This window comes from Salvelinus fontinalis, chromosome 6, assembly GCF_029448725.1.
Source record: "Salvelinus fontinalis isolate EN_2023a chromosome 6, ASM2944872v1, whole genome shotgun sequence".
NCBI lineage: Eukaryota > Metazoa > Chordata > Actinopteri > Salmoniformes > Salmonidae > Salvelinus > Salvelinus fontinalis.
Genome location: NC_074670.1, coordinates 10,804,147 through 10,824,242, shown reverse-complemented (window position 1 = coordinate 10,824,242; position 20,096 = coordinate 10,804,147). Strand labels below are relative to the sequence as shown.

Genomic DNA, 20,096 nt, shown 5'->3' with positions numbered 1-20,096 from the left:
TGTGTAAACGGTGTGTGTGGGGTTGTGGAGTACTGGTGTGTAAACGGTGTGTGTGTGGGGTTGTGGAGTACTGGTGTGTAGACAGTGTGTGTGGGGTTGTGGAGTACTGGTGTGTAAACGGTGTGTGTGTGGGGTTGTGGAGTACTGGTGTGTAGACGGTGTGTGTGTGGGGTTGTGGAGTACTGGTGTGTAGACAGTGTGTGTGGGGTTGTGGAGTACTGGTGTGTAGATGGTGTGTGTGTGTGGGGTTGTGGAGTACAGGTGTGTAGACGGTGTGTGTGTGGGGTTGTGGAGTACTGGTGTGTAAACGGTGTGTGTGTGGGGTTGTGGAGTACTGGTGTGTAGACAGTGTGTGTGGGGTTGTGGAGTACTGGTGTGTAGATGGTGTGTGTGTGTGGGGTTGTGGAGTACTGGTGTGTAGACGGTGTGTGTGTGGGGTTGTGGAGTACTGGTGTGTAGACGGTGTGTGTGTGTGGGGTTGTGGAGTACTGGTGTGTAGACGGTGTGTGTGTGTGGGGTTGTGGAGTACTGGTGTGTAGACGGTGTGTGTGGGGTTGTGGAGTACTGGTGTGTAAACGGTGTGTGTGGGGTTGTGGAGTACTGGTGTGTAAACGGTGTGTGTGTGGGGTTGTGGAGTACTGGTGTGTAGACGGTGTGTGTGTGGGGTTGTGGAGTACTGGTGTGTAGACAGTGTGTGTGGGGTTGTGGAGTACTGGTGTGTAAACGGTGTGTGTGGGGTTGTGGAGTACTGGTGTGTAGACGGTGTGTGTGGGGTTGTGGAGTACTGGTGTGTAGACAGTGTGTGTGTGGTTGTGGAGTACTGGTGTGTAGACAGTGTGTGTGTGGTTGTGGAGTACTGGTGTGTAGACGGTGTGTGAGTGTGGGGTTGTAGAGTACTGGTGTGTAGACAGTGTGTGTGTGGTTGTGGAGTACTGGTGTGTAGATGGTGTGTGTGTGTGGGGTTGTGGAGTACTGGTGTGTAGACAGTGTGTGTGGGGTTGTGGAGTACTGGTGTGTAGATGGTGTGTGTGTGTGGGGTTGTGGAGTACTGGTGTGTAGACGGTGTGTGTGGGGTTGTGGAGTACTGGTGTGTAAACGGTGTGTGTGGGGTTGTGGAGTACTGGTGTGTAAACGGTGTGTGTGTGGGGTTGTGGAGTACTGGTGTGTAGACAGTGTGTGTGGGGTTGTGGAGTACTGGTGTGTAAACGGTGTGTGTGTGGGGTTGTGGAGTACTGGTGTGTAGACAGTGTGTGTGGGGTTGTGGAGTACTGGTGTGTAAACGGTGTGTGTGTGGGGTTGTGGAGTACTGGTGTGTAGACGGTGTGTGAGTGTGGGGTTGTAGAGTACTGGTGTGTAGACAGTGTGTGTGTGGTTGTGGAGTACTGGTGTGTAGATGGTGTGTGTGTGTGGGGTTGTGGAGTACTGGTGTGTAGACAGTGTGTGTGGGGTTGTGGAGTACTGGTGTGTAGATGGTGTGTGTGTGTGGGGTTGTGGAGTACTGGTGTGTAGACGGTGTGTGTGGGGTTGTGGAGTACTGGTGTGTAAACAGTGTGTGTGGGGTTGTGGAGTACTGGTGTGTAGACGGTGTGTGTGTGGGGTTGTGGAGTACTGGTGTGTAGACGGTGTGTGTGTGGAGTACTGGTGTGTAGATGGTGTGTGTGTGTGGGGTTGTGGAGTACTGGTGTGTAGAAGGTGTGTGTGTGGGGTTGTGGAGTACTGGTGTGTAGACGGTGTGTGTGTGTGTGGTTGTGGAGTACTGGTGTGTAGACGGTGTGTGTGTGGAGTACTGGTGTGTAGATGGTGTGTGTGTGTGGGGTTGTGGAGTACTGGTGTGTAGACGGTGTGTGTGTGGGGTTGTGGAGTACTGGTGTGTAGACGGTGTGTGTGTGGGGTTGTGGAGTACTGGTGTGTAGACGGTGTGTGTGGGGTTGTGGAGTACTGGTGTGTAAACGGTGTGTGTGTGTGGGGTTGTGGAGTACTGGTGTGTAGACGGTGTGTGTGTGGGGTTGTGGAGTACTGGTGTGTAGACGGTGTGTGTGTGGGGTTGTGGAGTACTGGTGTGTAGACGGTGTGTGTGTGGGGTTGTGGAGTACTGGTGTGTAGACAGTGTGTGTGGGGTTGTGGAGTACTGGTGTGTAGATGGTGTGTGTGTGTGGGGTTGTGGAGTACTGGTGTGTAGACGGTGTGTGTGTGGGGTTGTGGAGTACTGGTGTGTAGACGGTGTGTGTGTGGGGTTGTGGAGTACTGGTGTGTAGACAGTGTGTGTGGGGTTGTGGAGTACTGGTGTGTAGATGGTGTGTGTGTGTGGGGTTGTGGAGTACTGGTGTGTAGACGGTGTGTGTGTGGGGTTGTGGAGTACTGGTGTGTAGACGGTGTGTGTGTGTGGGGTTGTGGAGTACTGGTGTGTAGACGGTGTGTGTGTGTGGGGTTGTGGAGTACTGGTGTGTAGACGGTGTGTGTGGGGTTGTGGAGTACTGGTGTGTAAACGGTGTGTGTGGGGTTGTGGAGTACTGGTGTGTAAACGGTGTGTGTGTGGGGTTGTGGAGTACTGGTGTGTAGACGGTGTGTGTGGGGTTGTGGAGTACTGGTGTGTAAACGGTGTGTGTGTGGGGTTGTGGAGTACTGGTGTGTAGACGGTGTGTGTGTGGGGTTGTGGAGTACTGGTGTGTAGACAGTGTGTGTGGGGTTGTGGAGTACTGGTGTGTAGATGGTGTGTGTGTGTGGGGTTGTGGAGTACTGGTGTGTAGACGGTGTGTGTGTGGGGTTGTGGAGTACTGGTGTGTAGACGGTGTGTGTGTGGGGTTGTGGAGTACTGGTGTGTAGACAGTGTGTGTGGGGTTGTGGAGTACTGGTGTGTAGATGGTGTGTGTGTGTGGGGTTGTGGAGTACTGGTGTGTAGACGGTGTGTGTGTGGGGTTGTGGAGTACTGGTGTGTAGACGGTGTGTGTGTGGGGTTGTGGAGTACTGGTGTGTAGACAGTGTGTGTGGGGTTGTGGAGTACTGGTGTGTAGATGGTGTGTGTGTGTGGGGTTGTGGAGTACTGGTGTGTAGACGGTGTGTGTGTGGGGTTGTGGAGTACTGGTGTGTAGACGGTGTGTGTGTGTGGGGTTGTGGAGTACTGGTGTGTAGACGGTGTGTGTGTGTGGGGTTGTGGAGTACTGGTGTGTAGACGGTGTGTGTGGGGTTGTGGAGTACTGGTGTGTAAACGGTGTGTGTGGGGTTGTGGAGTACTGGTGTGTAAACGGTGTGTGTGTGGGGTTGTGGAGTACTGGTGTGTAGACGGTGTGTGTGTGGGGTTGTGGAGTACTGGTGTGTAGACAGTGTGTGTGGGGTTGTGGAGTACTGGTGTGTAAACGGTGTGTGTGTGGGGTTGTGGAGTACTGGTGTGTAGACGGTGTGTGTGGGGTTGTGGAGTACTGGTGTGTAGACAGTGTGTGTGTGGTTGTGGAGTACTGGTGTGTAGACGGTGTGTGAGTGTGGGGTTGTAGAGTACTGGTGTGTAGACAGTGTGTGTGTGGTTGTGGAGTACTGGTGTGTAGATGGTGTGTGTGTGTGGGGTTGTGGAGTACTGGTGTGTAGACAGTGTGTGTGGGGTTGTGGAGTACTGGTGTGTAGATGGTGTGTGTGTGTGGGGTTGTGGAGTACTGGTGTGTAGACGGTGTGTGTGGGGTTGTGGAGTACTGGTGTGTAAACGGTGTGTGTGGGGTTGTGGAGTACTGGTGTGTAAACGGTGTGTGTGTGGGGTTGTGGAGTACTGGTGTGTAGACAGTGTGTGTGGGGTTGTGGAGTACTGGTGTGTAAACGGTGTGTGTGTGGGGTTGTGGAGTACTGGTGTGTAGACAGTGTGTGTGGGGTTGTGGAGTACTGGTGTGTAAACGGTGTGTGTGTGGGGTTGTGGAGTACTGGTGTGTAAACGGTGTGTGTGTGGGGTTGTGGAGTACTGGTGTGTAGACGGTGTGTGTGTGGGGTTGTGGAGTACTGGTGTGTAGACAGTGTGTGTGGGGTTGTGGAGTACTGGTGTGTAGATGGTGTGTGTGTGTGGGGTTGTGGAGTACTGGTGTGTAGACGGTGTGTGTGTGGGGTTGTGGAGTACTGGTGTGTAGACGGTGTGTGTGTGGGGTTGTGGAGTACTGGTGTGTAGACAGTGTGTGTGGGGTTGTGGAGTACTGGTGTGTAGATGGTGTGTGTGTGTGGGGTTGTGGAGTACTGGTGTGTAGACGGTGTGTGTGTGGGGTTGTGGAGTACTGGTGTGTAGACGGTGTGTGTGTGTGGGGTTGTGGAGTACTGGTGTGTAGACGGTGTGTGTGTGTGGGGTTGTGGAGTACTGGTGTGTAGACGGTGTGTGTGGGGTTGTGGAGTACTGGTGTGTAAACGGTGTGTGTGGGGTTGTGGAGTACTGGTGTGTAAACGGTGTGTGTGTGGGGTTGTGGAGTACTGGTGTGTAGACGGTGTGTGTGTGGGGTTGTGGAGTACTGGTGTGTAGACAGTGTGTGTGGGGTTGTGGAGTACTGGTGTGTAAACGGTGTGTGTGTGGGGTTGTGGAGTACTGGTGTGTAGACGGTGTGTGTGGGGTTGTGGAGTACTGGTGTGTAGACAGTGTGTGTGTGGTTGTGGAGTACTGGTGTGTAGACGGTGTGTGAGTGTGGGGTTGTAGAGTACTGGTGTGTAGACAGTGTGTGTGTGGTTGTGGAGTACTGGTGTGTAGATGGTGTGTGTGTGTGGGGTTGTGGAGTACTGGTGTGTAGACAGTGTGTGTGGGGTTGTGGAGTACTGGTGTGTAGATGGTGTGTGTGTGTGGGGTTGTGGAGTACTGGTGTGTAGACGGTGTGTGTGGGGTTGTGGAGTACTGGTGTGTAAACGGTGTGTGTGGGGTTGTGGAGTACTGGTGTGTAAACGGTGTGTGTGTGGGGTTGTGGAGTACTGGTGTGTAGACAGTGTGTGTGGGGTTGTGGAGTACTGGTGTGTAAACGGTGTGTGTGTGGGGTTGTGGAGTACTGGTGTGTAGACAGTGTGTGTGGGGTTGTGGAGTACTGGTGTGTAAACGGTGTGTGTGTGGGGTTGTGGAGTACTGGTGTGTAGACGGTGTGTGAGTGTGGGGTTGTAGAGTACTGGTGTGTAGACAGTGTGTGTGTGGGGTTGTGGAGTACTGGTGTGTAGACGGTGTGTGTGGGGTTGTGGAGTACTGGTGTGTAAACAGTGTGTGTGGGGTTGTGGAGTACTGGTGTGTAGACGGTGTGTGTGTGGGGTTGTGGAGTACTGGTGTGTAGACGGTGTGTGTGTGGAGTACTGGTGTGTAGATGGTGTGTGTGTGTGGGGTTGTGGAGTACTGGTGTGTAGAAGGTGTGTGTGTGGGGTTGTGGAGTACTGGTGTGTAGACGGTGTGTGTGTGTGTGGTTGTGGAGTACTGGTGTGTAGACGGTGTGTGTGTGGAGTACTGGTGTGTAGATGGTGTGTGTGTGTGGGGTTGTGGAGTACTGGTGTGTAGACGGTGTGTGTGTGGGGTTGTGGAGTACTGGTGTGTAGACGGTGTGTGTGTGGGGTTGTGGAGTACTGGTGTGTAGACGGTGTGTGTGGGGTTGTGGAGTACTGGTGTGTAAACGGTGTGTGTGTGTGGGGTTGTGGAGTACTGGTGTGTAGACGGTGTGTGTGTGTGGGGTTGTGGAGTACTGGTGTGTAGACGGTGTGTGTGTGTGGGGTTGTGGAGTACTGGTGTGTAGACGGTGTGTGTGTGGGGTTGTGGAGTACTGGTGTGTAGACAGTGTGTGTGGGGTTGTGGAGTACTGGTGTGTAGATGGTGTGTGTGTGTGGGGTTGTGGAGTACTGGTGTGTAGACGGTGTGTGTGTGGGGTTGTGGAGTACTGGTGTGTAGACGGTGTGTGTGGGGTTGTGGAGTACTGGTGTGTAGACAGTGTGTGTGGGGTTGTGGAGTACTGGTGTGTAGATGGTGTGTGTGTGTGGGGTTGTGGAGTACTGGTGTGTAGACGGTGTGTGTGTGGGGTTGTGGAGTACTGGTGTGTAGACGGTGTGTGTGTGTGGGGTTGTGGAGTACTGGTGTGTAGACGGTGTGTGTGTGTGGGGTTGTGGAGTACTGGTGTGTAGACGGTGTGTGTGGGGTTGTGGAGTACTGGTGTGTAAACGGTGTGTGTGGGGTTGTGGAGTACTGGTGTGTAAACGGTGTGTGTGTGGGGTTGTGGAGTACTGGTGTGTAGACAGTGTGTGTGGGGTTGTGGAGTACTGGTGTGTAAACGGTGTGTGTGTGGGGTTGTGGAGTACTGGTGTGTAGACGGTGTGTGTGTGGGGTTGTGGAGTACTGGTGTGTAGACAGTGTGTGTGGGGTTGTGGAGTACTGGTGTGTAGATGGTGTGTGTGTGTGGGGTTGTGGAGTACTGGTGTGTAGACGGTGTGTGTGTGGGGTTGTGGAGTACTGGTGTGTAGACGGTGTGTGTGTGGGGTTGTGGAGTACTGGTGTGTAGACAGTGTGTGTGGGGTTGTGGAGTACTGGTGTGTAGATGGTGTGTGTGTGTGGGGTTGTGGAGTACTGGTGTGTAGACGGTGTGTGTGTGGGGTTGTGGAGTACTGGTGTGTAGACGGTGTGTGTGGGGTTGTGGAGTACTGGTGTGTAAACGGTGTGTGTGGGGTTGTGGAGTACTGGTGTGTAAACGGTGTGTGTGTGGGGTTGTGGAGTACTGGTGTGTAGACGGTGTGTGTGTGGGGTTGTGGAGTACTGGTGTGTAGACAGTGTGTGTGGGGTTGTGGAGTACTGGTGTGTAAACGGTGTGTGTGTGGGGTTGTGGAGTACTGGTGTGTAGACGGTGTGTGTGGGGTTGTGGAGTACTGGTGTGTAGACAGTGTGTGTGTGGTTGTGGAGTACTGGTGTGTAGACAGTGTGTGTGTGGTTGTGGAGTACTGGTGTGTAGACGGTGTGTGAGTGTGGGGTTGTAGAGTACTGGTGTGTAGACAGTGTGTGTGTGGTTGTGGAGTACTGGTGTGTAGATGGTGTGTGTGTGTGGGGTTGTGGAGTACTGGTGTGTAGACAGTGTGTGTGGGGTTGTGGAGTACTGGTGTGTAGATGGTGTGTGTGTGTGGGGTTGTGGAGTACTGGTGTGTAGACGGTGTGTGTGGGGTTGTGGAGTACTGGTGTGTAAACGGTGTGTGTGGGGTTGTGGAGTACTGGTGTGTAAACGGTGTGTGTGTGGGGTTGTGGAGTACTGGTGTGTAGACAGTGTGTGTGTGGTTGTGGAGTACTGGTGTGTAGACGGTGTGTGAGTGTGGGGTTGTAGAGTACTGGTGTGTAGACAGTGTGTGTGTGGTTGTGGAGTACTGGTGTGTAGATGGTGTGTGTGTGTGGGGTTGTGGAGTACTGGTGTGTAGACAGTGTGTGTGGGGTTGTGGAGTACTGGTGTGTAGATGGTGTGTGTGTGTGGGGTTGTGGAGTACTGGTGTGTAGACGGTGTGTGTGGGGTTGTGGAGTACTGGTGTGTAAACGGTGTGTGTGGGGTTGTGGAGTACTGGTGTGTAAACGGTGTGTGTGTGGGGTTGTGGAGTACTGGTGTGTAGACAGTGTGTGTGGGGTTGTGGAGTACTGGTGTGTAAACGGTGTGTGTGTGGGGTTGTGGAGTACTGGTGTGTAGACAGTGTGTGTGGGGTTGTGGAGTACTGGTGTGTAAACGGTGTGTGTGTGGGGTTGTGGAGTACTGGTGTGTAAACGGTGTGTGTGTGGGGTTGTGGAGTACTGGTGTGTAGACGGTGTGTGTGTGGGGTTGTGGAGTACTGGTGTGTAGACAGTGTGTGTGGGGTTGTGGAGTACTGGTGTGTAGATGGTGTGTGTGTGTGGGGTTGTGGAGTACTGGTGTGTAGACGGTGTGTGTGTGGGGTTGTGGAGTACTGGTGTGTAGACGGTGTGTGTGTGGGGTTGTGGAGTACTGGTGTGTAGACAGTGTGTGTGGGGTTGTGGAGTACTGGTGTGTAGATGGTGTGTGTGTGTGGGGTTGTGGAGTACTGGTGTGTAGACGGTGTGTGTGTGGGGTTGTGGAGTACTGGTGTGTAGACGGTGTGTGTGTGTGGGGTTGTGGAGTACTGGTGTGTAGACGGTGTGTGTGTGTGGGGTTGTGGAGTACTGGTGTGTAGACGGTGTGTGTGGGGTTGTGGAGTACTGGTGTGTAGACGGTGTGTGTGTGGGGTTGTGGAGTACTGGTGTGTAGACGGTGTGTGTGTGTGGGGTTGTGGAGTACTGGTGTGTAGACGGTGTGTGTGTGGGGTTGTGGAGTACTGGTGTGTAGACGGTGTGTGTGGGGTTGTGGAGTTCTGGTGTGTAGACGGTGTGTGTGTGGGGTTGTGGAGTACTGGTGTGTAGACGGTGTGTGTGGGGTTGTGGAGTACTGGTGTGTAGACGGTGTGTGTGTGGGGTTGTGGAGTACTGGTGTGTAGATGGTGTGTGTGTGTGGTTGTGGAGTACTGGTGTGTAGACGGTGTGTGTGGGGTTGTGGAGTACTGGTGTGTAGACGGTGTGTGTGGGGTTGTGGAGTACTGGTGTGTAGACGGTGTGTGTGTGTGGTTGTGGAGTACTGGTGTGTAGACGGTGTGTGTGTGGGGTTGTGGAGTACTGGTGTGTAGACAGTGTGTGTGGGGTTGTGGAGTACTGGTGTGTAGATGGTGTGTGTGGGGTTGTGGAGTTCTGGTGTGTAGACGGTGTGTGTGTGGGGTTGTGGAGTACTGGTGTGTAGACGGTGTGTGTGGGGTTGTGGAGTACTGGTGTGTAGACGGTGTGTGTGTGGGGTTGTGGAGTACTGGTGTGTAGACGGTGTGTGTGTGGGGTTGTGGAGTACTGGTGTGTAGACGGTGTGTGTGGGGTTGTGGAGTACTGGTGTGTAGACGGTGTGTGTGTGGGGTTGTGGAGTACTGGTGTGTAGACGGTGTGTGTGTGTGGGGTTGTGGAGTACTGGTGTGTAGACGGTGTGTGTGTGGGGTTGTGGAGTACTGGTGTGTAGACGGTGTGTGTGGGGTTGTGGAGTTCTGGTGTGTAGACGGTGTGTGTGTGGGGTTGTGGAGTACTGGTGTGTAGACGGTGTGTGTGGGGTTGTGGAGTACTGGTGTGTAGACGGTGTGTGTGTGGGGTTGTGGAGTACTGGTGTGTAGATGGTGTGTGTGTGTGGTTGTGGAGTACTGGTGTGTAGACGGTGTGTGTGGGGTTGTGGAGTACTGGTGTGTAGACGGTGTGTGTGGGGTTGTGGAGTACTGGTGTGTAGACGGTGTGTGTGTGTGGTTGTGGAGTACTGGTGTGTAGACGGTGTGTGTGTGGGGTTGTGGAGTACTGGTGTGTAGACAGTGTGTGTGGGGTTGTGGAGTACTGGTGTGTAGATGGTGTGTGTGGGGTTGTGGAGTTCTGGTGTGTAGACGGTGTGTGTGTGGGGTTGTGGAGTACTGGTGTGTAGACGGTGTGTGTGGGGTTGTGGAGTACTGGTGTGTAGACGGTGTGTGTGTGGGGTTGTGGAGTACTGGTGTGTAGACGGTGTGTGTGTGGGGTTGTGGAGTACTGGTGTGTAGACGGTGTGTGTGGGGTTGTGGAGTACTGGTGTGTAGACGGTGTGTGTGTGGGGTTGTGGAGTACTGGTGAAGTGCTGCTAGATGAAAGGCTGCAGTAGATCTCTTCAGCTTCTACATCAGACACATGAAAGACTTTCCAGACCTCTAGTGAACAGCTCTCTTCATGTTTATAATGCTTTTATAATGAGCTGCCAAGGTGACCACTCAGTCTGGCAGCTCCTTTTCATCAAAAGGGACTTAAAGAAAACCCATTGTGTGTGTTAGTGTGTGAGAGAGACCCACCTCCCTGTCCTCTGTAGCTCTGGTCCTGCTTGGTGCTGGTCTTCCTTGAAGGACTCATTATGGGCAGAGCCGTTGGGCAATGAGGGCATCTTCCTCTTGTCCTGTGTAGAGAGAAAAGCCCCCCACAGGCCAGGTTACTGCACAGCCCTCAACATTCTAACCATCCGTACTGTACACACACCGTGTCCACAGCGGTTCTCTTACAATATTACCCGTCAGCATGTCTCACACGTTCAATAGCAGCCAACTGATATCGTCCAGATCCCTCACCTGAGACGGGACACTCTTGGGGGGCTCGATTCGTATCGTAGGGTCCCACTCTCCTGGGGGTAGGACGGTCACCTGGTCAAGAAACTCATCTATCCCCGACAGCAGATCGTTCCGGTCTTTGGCCTTGTACGCTACATCATGGAAGACCTGGCACAGGACGACAACAGCAGTCTCTCAAACGACATGTCGCTGCTTCTGACGCCCCAGCATGTGATTGGTGATTGGCCAAGGTTGAAATTGGACCAATCCAGAACTGTGTTGTAGTGCTCCTCACCTCGTCTGTCATCAGTGTGGCGATGGAGCGGCCGATCTCGTGGTACTGAGGACCCTTCCCAAACGGACCCAGCAGCAGGAACAGGAACCTGACCAATAGGAGAGCAGGATAGAATCAGAGTCCATCCAAGCACACACCACCGCACACCCCCCTCAACACACAATATATTTTTCCAAAATTGTCGTCTATTGCCATAACTCCTTCACAGTCAAAATTACTAGATGCCTGTCATACGATTCAGATAAGTGTATGTACACACTGTTACCTGGTGGGTACGGGCACCTCAGTGAGACCAGTGAGCAGCACGGCGGGGGACAGCCTGATGAAGGCTATGATTGGTCGCTCCAGGAATTCCACTTCTCCCACCAGCACGTTGGACGCCTCCGCCCCCGGAGGGATCTTCTTCATGAAGTTCATGTCCACCTGGGAGGTTGAAGGTCACAGGGTCAAACAGGAACAATACCTGCTTGGATGTTCCTGAAGTTGAATTGTATTGGCCATGCAGGGTTCATACACATTTAGACAGATTGCATTTCAGGACTTTAAACTAAATTCCCATCACCAACAATTGGTGGTGTTTAAATAGAAGTATATATTTTTGGGCAGAAATGTGGTATCAACACTTGGAGGCTGCACTCCCATGTAGTCTACCATCTCCTGTCGTTGTGCAAGGCACTTAACCCACAATGTAGAATCTCTGTTAGGCAACTGTATAAACGCATGTGGTCAACCCTCAGTCTGGAGAGCTGATGGGTGTGCAGGCTTTTGATACAGCCCTGTTCAAACACGCTGCAGTCAGTTTATCAAGGTCCAGTTGAGCAACTCATTTCTAAAATATATGTTTTGTTAGAGGACTAAAATAAATACATGAACATTTTAACATCTTGGCCATGTTCTGTTATAATCTCCACCCGGCACAGCCAAAAGAGGACTGGCCACCCCTCATAGCCTGGTTCCTCTCTAGGTTTTGGCCTTTCTAGGGAGTTTTTCCTAGCCACCGTGCTTCTACACCTGCATAGCTTGCTGTTTGGGGTTTTAGGCTGGGTTTTTATACAGCACTGTGATATATCAGCTGATGTAAGAAGGGCTATATAAATAAATTTGATTTGATCAAACAGGACACCTAATAAATAATAAATCACATAGAATATGTGCGTTTGCTGCTGGAACTATATCTGTGCTGCTGACAGCCGTACTGCTGCACAAAAAAAGATCATCAAAACATCAGATTCTCTGAACAACGGTCGGACCACTACAGACAGATCAACAGTCACAACACTGCAGTCACACACAGCACTGGCAGGTAACATGTCATGTACAGTCACGTCACGGTACGGTACAACAGCCTCATGGATCAGCCAGGGACAACACAACAGCACTGATTGGCCAGGGCCAGTGATTGACAGGAGAGAGAACTTACTGCAGGCCTCCTGGCACCCCCGCCCCGGGAACCACAACTACAGTGGCAAGTCTGCTGAGGGCGGGACAAACAGGGGCACAACTTAATTCAGATCACACCATAAACTCAGCTCACTCAGCTAGGGTCCAATCTGGATCCATGATGTCACCACTTTTATTATAACATCATCCTCATAATACACTGTTCTCATACCCATCAGTCCCCCAAGGAGCGGAAACCAGTCCCTTTGTTCAATATCCAGCGCCACCATGTATTATTTCAAATGAGATTGAATACTTTCCGAATGCATTGTATATTTGACCCCTTGACTTTTTCCACTTGTCACGTTCAATTCATTATTTACCTCAATCTACACACAATTCCCCATAATGACCAAGCGAAAACAGGTTTTTAGAAATTCATCTTTGAAATGTTTCTACAACTTGACTGGAGTCCACCTGTGGTAAATTCAATTGATTGGACATGATTTGGAAAGGCACACACCTATCTATATAAGGTCCCACAGTTGGCAGTGCATGTCAGAGCAAAAACAAAGCAATGGGGTCGAAGGAATTGTCTGTAAAGCTCCGAGACAGGATTGTGTTGAGACACAGATCTGGAGAAGGGTACCAAATAATTTCTGCAGCATTGAAGGTCCACAAGAACACAGTGGCCTCCATAATTCTTAAATAGAAGGAGTTTGGAACCAAGACTCTTCCTAGAGCTGGCCGCCCGGCCAAAACTGAGCAATCGGGGGGGGGGGGGGGTCCTTGGTCAGGGAGGTGACCAAGAACCCGATGGTCACTCTGACAGAGCTCCAGAGTTCGTCTGTGGAGATGGTTTTCCTTCTGGAAGGTTCTCCCATGTCTGCAGCACTCCACCAATCAGGCCTTTATCGTAGAGTGGCCAGACAGAAACCACTCCTCAGTAAAAGGCATGACAGTCCGCTTGGAGTTTGCCAAAAGACAACTAAAGGACTCTCAAACAAAGAGAAACAAGATTCTCTGGTCTGATGAAATCAAGATTGAACTCTTTGACCTGAATGCCAAGTGTTATGTCTGGAAGAAACCTGGTACCATCCCCTACGGTGAAGCATGGTGGTGGCAGCATCATGCTATGGGGATGTTTTTCAAAGGCAGGGACTGGGAGACTAGTCGGGATCGAAGGAAAGAAATCTTTGATGAAAACCTGCTCCAAAGCGCTCGGGACCTCGAACTGGGGTAACGGTTCACCTTCCAAGAGGACAACGACCCTAAGCACACAGCCAAGACAATGTAGGAGTGGCTTTGGGACAAGTCTCTGAATGTCCTTGAGTGGCCCACCCAGAGCTCTGATTTGAACCCAAATCAAACATCTCTGGAGAGACCTGAAAATAGAGCTTGAGAAAATCTTCTCAGCTTGAGAAGACTTGAGGCTGTAATCAATACCAAAAGTGCTTCAACAAAGTACTGAGTAAAGGGTCTGAATACTTATGTAAAATGTGATTTCAGTTATTTTATTTCTAAAAACCTGTTTTTGCTTTGTCATTATGGGGTATTGTGTGTAGATTGAGGGATAAAAAAATAAAATAATTGTAGAATAGGGTTGTAACATAACAAAATGTGGAAAAAGTCAAGGGATCTGAAATCTTATTGAATACACTGTATAAACCATGGATTTCTGATGCTATGTATTGGCCAATCAGAGGCATTGAAGCCAGCGGCTGCCATATTGACTTCTCTGTAGAGCCCTGCATGGGCATGAATTTTAAGCTCGAGCCCCACCGATGCTGTGACGTTCAGGTCCTACCCAGGCCCGATTGCTTCAACCAAATTAAAGCTCCGTCCCTGACCGAAATCAAAAGTAACTTCCTCCATTAGTAAATTCATTAGCTGCTCTGTCAGTCTCACCCTGCGCGCAGCTCGCTCTGCATGCACTCTGCTCATGGCGGCTCTGAGTGAGTATCCATAGCAACGGCTCTGCTAGGGCTGCTCTGCTCAATGACGAGACATGAAAGAGCAGTTAGCTACTTTGTCACTAACAAAACTCAAGGAACAATATTTTCTGTGAAATAATCTCTCCTGTCTTATATTTGACGAGGTTGAAGCACTTCTGACACCATGTTATGATCGTTGTCAGATATGACTATTGCACAGCAGAGCATGAGCGAATGGCTCAGCTTCAAAATGTTTGTGATCAATTTAGTGATACACGAGCCCTGCCTGTACCCTAGTTAATGATTAAAAAAAGGCCCTACTCGGGCCTAACCCAATGTATAATGTCGGGTCCGGGTCGGGTAGCAGAGCTCTACTTGTCTGCCCTCGTGAACGTGGGTCTACACACTGCTCGGCAGTGGGAGGAGAGACGTTACCTTGCTGAAATCCACAGTGCTGTTCTCTCTGCTTCCTCCGTTGATGCGGCTCTCACTCGGTTTACTGTTCTCCAGGTTCCCAGGAGCTGACTGGGGGGATGCCAGGAGGCCTGCCCAAGGGGAGGAAGAAGAAACCAGTGGTCAATTGAACAGTAAAAATGAACTGTGTGTATGGCCGATATGAATTGGGAATTGGTACAATTTGTAGACGTACACAATTATATGTGTCTGAGAAGGAGAGCGGGGACTATGTATGTGTGACTCCGTGAGTTTGAGAGTTTGTTCAGACATGCAGCTGCTCTGTACATGCTGGGTGAGAAACTCCACGTATCACAACAAAGTCATATAACTAAACAGTGTTTGGGGGGGGGGGGGGGGGGGTCAATTAGGTAGACACCCAAAGACATCCTCTGTGTTTACAGGACCAACCCTACAGAGGCTGGAGTTGGACAGAAAGGTTTCAGAGGGAGATTAGCGGTGGAATGTGCTCCAATGGGGCCCTGCCTGTCTGCATCAATCCCCTGCTTCTTACTGAACCAGTCAGCCAAGAGACACCACATGGTCCAGTTAGACAGCACATTTAAAGCTGGGGAAAACAGAACACACTCACGTATTGGTATTTACACAGACACACACGTCATGGCCTCAGCCTCTTGCTGTAAAAACGTATTTTGACCTCTCATCTTACGGTCTATGAACCTTGCCAATTGAAACTAGGACTTATGGAACTCTGTGTAATACTGTGCAGCGTCTGTGTGCATATGGGTGTGAATCCTGAGCACACCTCACATTAAACCCTGATATAATTTATTAGCCAGTGTTAAATGGGGGTAATAGTGCCTGATTACAATAACAGGGCCAACTTAATGTAAACAGTTACCAAACTTTGTAAAAGGGTAACAACTCAAAATTCAGCTTTTGCCCAAACCGTTCACATTTTCAGGTGAGAAGTTGTGGGTAGTGGGGAAATTGCTCATAAATATTCATTTTTGTGGGTGGGTAAACGTAGTAGTACCTGATCCCAAGACTAAGGCATTCTCACCAGAAGTCCACTGGCACGTGCTGATAATAAAATGATGTGAATCTCGAGCAAATATGGTTCTGGACAGTCAGCTCTCAGTGGAAAGGTGGTAAGTTCCTGACATCTACTGCCACTGGCGGTGTAAATTAAAATCCCCAATGTGGTGCAAAAAATAATAATAATACATTGAAATGTGGACTAACATTTATTGCGGTATTGTGTTGGGGGAAAAAGCGAGTCATCACCTAGATAATGAAGATTAGGAGCTCAATTCAATCCAATCCACATTGCAGTATTCATGCAGTAGCTCTTGGTCAAATTAACTCAAATTAATAGTCTTGGGTACTGTATAAAAACCTACAACTACTACCAGGGTCACCCCTCTCACAGGCATGCGTTCACTTTTCAGAATTAGAAGTGCGTGGGCACAGGATGAATATTGTAAATAAAAATGTTATCTATCCATCCATCTATATACAGTTGAAGTCAGAATTTTACATACATCTTAGCCAAATACATTTAAACTCAGTTTCACAAATCCTGACATTTAATCATATTACAAATTCCCTGTCTTAGGTCAGTTATGGAACACCATTTTATTTTAAGAATGTGAAATGTCAGAATAATAGTAGAGAGACGGATTTATTTCAGCTTTTATTTCTTTCATCACTTTCCCAGTGGGTCAGAAGTTTAATTTAAACTCAATTAGTATTTAGTCGCATTACCTTTAAAATTGTTTAACTTGGGTCAAACGTTTTGGGTATCCTTCCACAAGCTTCCCACAATAAGTTGGGTAAATTTTGGCCTATTCCTCCTGACAGAGCTGCTGTAACTGAGTCAGGTTTGTAGGCCTACTTGCTCGCACAGGCCTTTCAGTTCTGTCCACACATTTCCTATAGGATTGAGGTCAGGGCTTTGTGATGGCCACTCCAATACCTTGACTTTGTTGTTTTGTTGTCCTTAAGCCCTTTTGCCACAACTTTGGAAGAAAGCTTGGGGTCATTGTCCATTTGGAAGACCCATTTGCAACCAAGCTTTAACTTCCTGACTGATGTCTTGATGTTGCTTCAATATATCCACATACTTTTCCTTCCTCAATATGCCAACTATTTTGTGAAGTGCACTAGTCCTTCCTGCAGCAAAGCACCCCCACAACATGATGCTGCCACCCCTGTGCTTCACGGTTGGGATGGTGTCCTTCGGCTTGCAAGCCTCCCCCTTTTTCCTCCAAACATAACGATGGTCATTATTGCCAAACAGTTCTATTTTTGTTTCTTCAGACCAGAGGACATTTCTCCAAAAAGTACAATCTTTGTCCCCATGTGCTGTTGCAAACCGGAGTCTGGCTTTTTTATGGCGGTTTTGGAGCAATGGCTTCTTCCTTGCTGCCTTTCAGGTTATGTCGATATAGGACTCGTTTTACTGTGGATATACATAATTTTGTACCCGTTTCCTCCAGCATCTTCACAAGGTCCTTTGCTGTTGTTCTGGGATTGATTTTCACTTTTCGTACCAAAGTACGTTAATCTCCAGGAGACAGAACGCGTCTCCTTCCTGAGCAGTATGATGGCTGCGTGGTCCCATGGTGTTTATACTTGCGTACTATTGTTTGTACAGATGAACGTGGTACCTTCAGGCATTTGGAAATTGCTCTCAAGGATGAACCAGACTTGGAGGTCTACACATTTTTTTCTGAGGCCTTGGCTGATTTCTTTTGATTTTCCCATGATGTCAAGCAAAGAGGCACTGAGTTTGAAGGTAGGACTTGAAATACATCCACAGGTACACCTCCAATTGACTAAAAGTATGTCAATTAGCCTATCAGAAGCTTCTAAAGCCATGACATAATTTTCTGGAATTTTCCAAGCTGTTTAAAGGCACAGTCAACTTCGTGTATGTAAACTTCTGACCCACTGGAATTGTGGTACAGTGAATTATAAGTGAAATAATCTGTGTAAAAAATTACTTGCGTCATGCACAAAGTAGATGTCCTAACCGACTTGCCAAAACTATAGTTTATTAATAAGAAATGTGTGGAGTGGTTGAAAAACGAGTTTTAATGACTCCAACCTAAGTGTATGTAAACTTCCGACTTCAACTGTACACATCTCTGCCCCACGTGGGATTAGAACTCACAACCATTGAACTATGAGCCATTGTCATCTATTTCTTGTAACGATGGATGTAGCTACAAATAAATGCATAATCCTCATAGCCTACATGGGTTTTTTTCTTCGTAAAAGATGCATGAAACGGTAAGCAAAAACGTTGAATTTGGTCATATGCGGAAATGTGCCTTCCTGCCTTTAGAATTTTGTGTAACGTCAGTAGTCTAGTCAAGGAAGCGTCATGCAAAATATATATTTGGCACACTCCACTTACCAAGACCATTGCCAAATGAGGCGTGCGGTCACCTGTTTTTATAGTAAGCCTCGAGGTAACGCGCATGGTCAGCTCATGGCAGACCTTACTCAATCCCCTCTCATTCGGCCCCCCTTCACAGTAGAAGCATCAAACAAGGTTCTAAAGACTGTTGACATCTAGTGGAAGCCTTAGGAAGTGCAACATGACCAATATCCCACTGTATCTTCAATAGGGAATGTGTTGAAAAACGACCAACCTCAGATTTCCCACTTCCTGGTTGGATTTTTTCTCAGGTTTTTGCCTGCCATACGAGTTCCGTTATACTCACAGACATCATTCAAACAGTTTTAGAAACTTCAGAGTGTTTTCTATCCAAATATACTAATAATATGCATATATTAGCAACTGGGACTGAGTAGCAGGCAGTTTACTCTGGGCACCTTATTCATCCAAGCTACTCAATACTGCCCCCAGCCATAATAAGTTAAGTGCTTCACAAGTCATCACGCACACAGACAGACACATACAATGTTAAGGACCGAGAGGGGTCAGATTATGTAAGGTGAAGAAGGCATGGAGGGAGGGTTTCAAGCTTTTTGCATAATATTTAACCTGCTGGAGGTGGGGGCAGGGTCTGCACCCTCAGACTCCTCCTTGTGGTCCTTGACTAGACAGGACCGGAGCTTCAGTTCCTCCACATCTGGAGCATGGACCACCACACTGGGGATACTCCAGCTCCTACCCTCACCAGCTGCCACCCCAATCTCTGAGTCTAGGTCTGGTTCAGTCAGAGGGGTGGAGGACAGGCAGGGAGGGGTGGAGGATCTGCATCTGGCTAGGGGAGGGGTGTTCTGGGGGGTGCTAAGGGGGGAGGAGGGGGTGCTGGCACTGAGCAGGAAGCGGCTGAGGAACTGAGACCCCCTGGACTCCCTTGAGGAGGGAGGGGCGGAGGTGGATAGACTTCCTATAGAGGGGGCAAGGGTAGCTGGGAAAGGAGAGAAGACAGGATGGAAAAAGGAAAGAGGGAGAGGAAAAATAAATCAAGAAGGGTAGAAATCCTAAATGTGTGTTGGGAACGATGCTCTTCATGCTACAAAGCCCAGGCCTTGGAAGTGTCTTGTTAGTGGAAGTCAAAGACAAAGAGCAGGGGCATATTCAGTACATCCCAAAATGTCACATGGAACATTTGCACAACATACATGGAGCCACAGTAAACCAGGAGAGATTAAGTCAAGATCAATTAACATCTGTCATTATGCCAACTGCCCACAAACAGCAGCGAACATGTTCAGAACACACACCAAAACACTGTTTAGCAACCTTTTGCAACAATGTTACAAAAACGCAATAAATAAATAAGGTTATATCACACTTTAATAAGGATATACTATAGGTCACTCAAACGGACCAATCACAAGCAAGAGGGATGCTGACCAATAATCTTCAACTGTGATTTAATTGCTACATGATGGCATGTGCACAGATTTACTTTGGTTTTAAGTTATTAAATATTAGCCTATTACAACAGTTAAACACAAAAACCTATTCACAAAACCATCTTTCCAGGAGAAAACACAATCTAGCACACAAAACAAACTCAGACTTATCACTGCAGTGTTCAAGAACAGTCATGATGGGAAAATCACATGCCAGTAAAAGGCCCATGCACCAATCAGATCTTGCCCATCGTCTTGTCACTCAGTTACCTCAGCCAAATGACACCTCTTTAAAGACCCAACCCACTTCATAAAAGAACATGTGAATAGTACATACAGTGGGGCAAAAAAGTATTTAGTCAGCCACCAAATGTGCAAGTTCTCCCACTTAAAAAGATGAGAGGCCTGTAATTTTCATCATATGTACACTTCAACTATGACAGACAAAATTAGAAAAAAAAATCCAGAAAATCACATTGTAGGATTTTTAATGAATTTATTTGCAAATTATGGTGGAAAGTAAGTATTTGGTCACCTACAAACAAGCAAGATTTCTGGCTCTCACAGACCTGTAACTTCTTCTTTAAGAGGCTCCTCTGTCCTCCACTCGTTACCTGTATTAATGGCACCTGTTTGAACTTGTTATCAGTATAAAAGACACCTGTCCACAACCTCAGAGTCACACTCCAAACTCCACTATGGCCAAGACCAAAGAGCTGTCAAAGGACACCAGAAACAAAATTGTAGACCTGCACCAGGCTGGGAAGACTGAATCTGCAATAGGTAAGCAGCTTGGTTTGAAGAAATCAACTGTGGGAGCAATTACTAGGAAATGGAAGACATACAAGACCACTGATAATCTCCCTCGATCTGGGGCTCCACGCAAGATCTCACCCCGTGGGGTCAAAATGATCACAAGAACGGTGAGCAAAAATCCCAGAACCACACGGGGGGACCTAGTGAATGACCTGCAGAGAGCTGGGACCAAAGTAACAAAGCCTACCATCAGTAACACACTACGCCGCCAGGAACTCAAATCCTGCAGTGCCAGACACGTCCCCCTGCTTAAGCCAGTACATGTCCAGGCCCGTCTGAAGTTTCCTAGAGAGCATTTGGATGATCCAGAAGAAGATTGGGAGAATGTCATATGGTCAGAC

General features: G+C 48.9%; 1 protein-coding gene across 3 annotated transcripts in view; it reads right to left on the bottom strand.

Annotated features, from left to right (window-relative positions):
* Positions 1–20,096, bottom strand: part of LOC129857007 (sodium bicarbonate cotransporter 3-like) — a 105,025-nt gene that overhangs the window by 45,721 nt on the left and 39,208 nt on the right. For 2 of the 3 annotated variants that reach the window (XM_055924859.1, XM_055924861.1), the window contains exons 7-12: positions 14,119–14,228; positions 11,790–11,840; positions 10,635–10,792; positions 10,370–10,457; positions 10,096–10,242; positions 9,826–9,926 (exon numbers count right to left, since the gene is read on the bottom strand). In XM_055924859.1, the coding sequence (XP_055780834.1) occupies positions 9,826–9,926; positions 10,096–10,242; positions 10,370–10,457; positions 10,635–10,792; positions 11,790–11,840; positions 14,119–14,228 (655 nt within the window). The remainder of the gene's footprint in view (positions 1–9,825; positions 9,927–10,095; positions 10,243–10,369; positions 10,458–10,634; positions 10,793–11,789; positions 11,841–14,118; positions 14,229–20,096) is intronic. The other variant, XM_055924860.1, reaches the window with a different exon arrangement.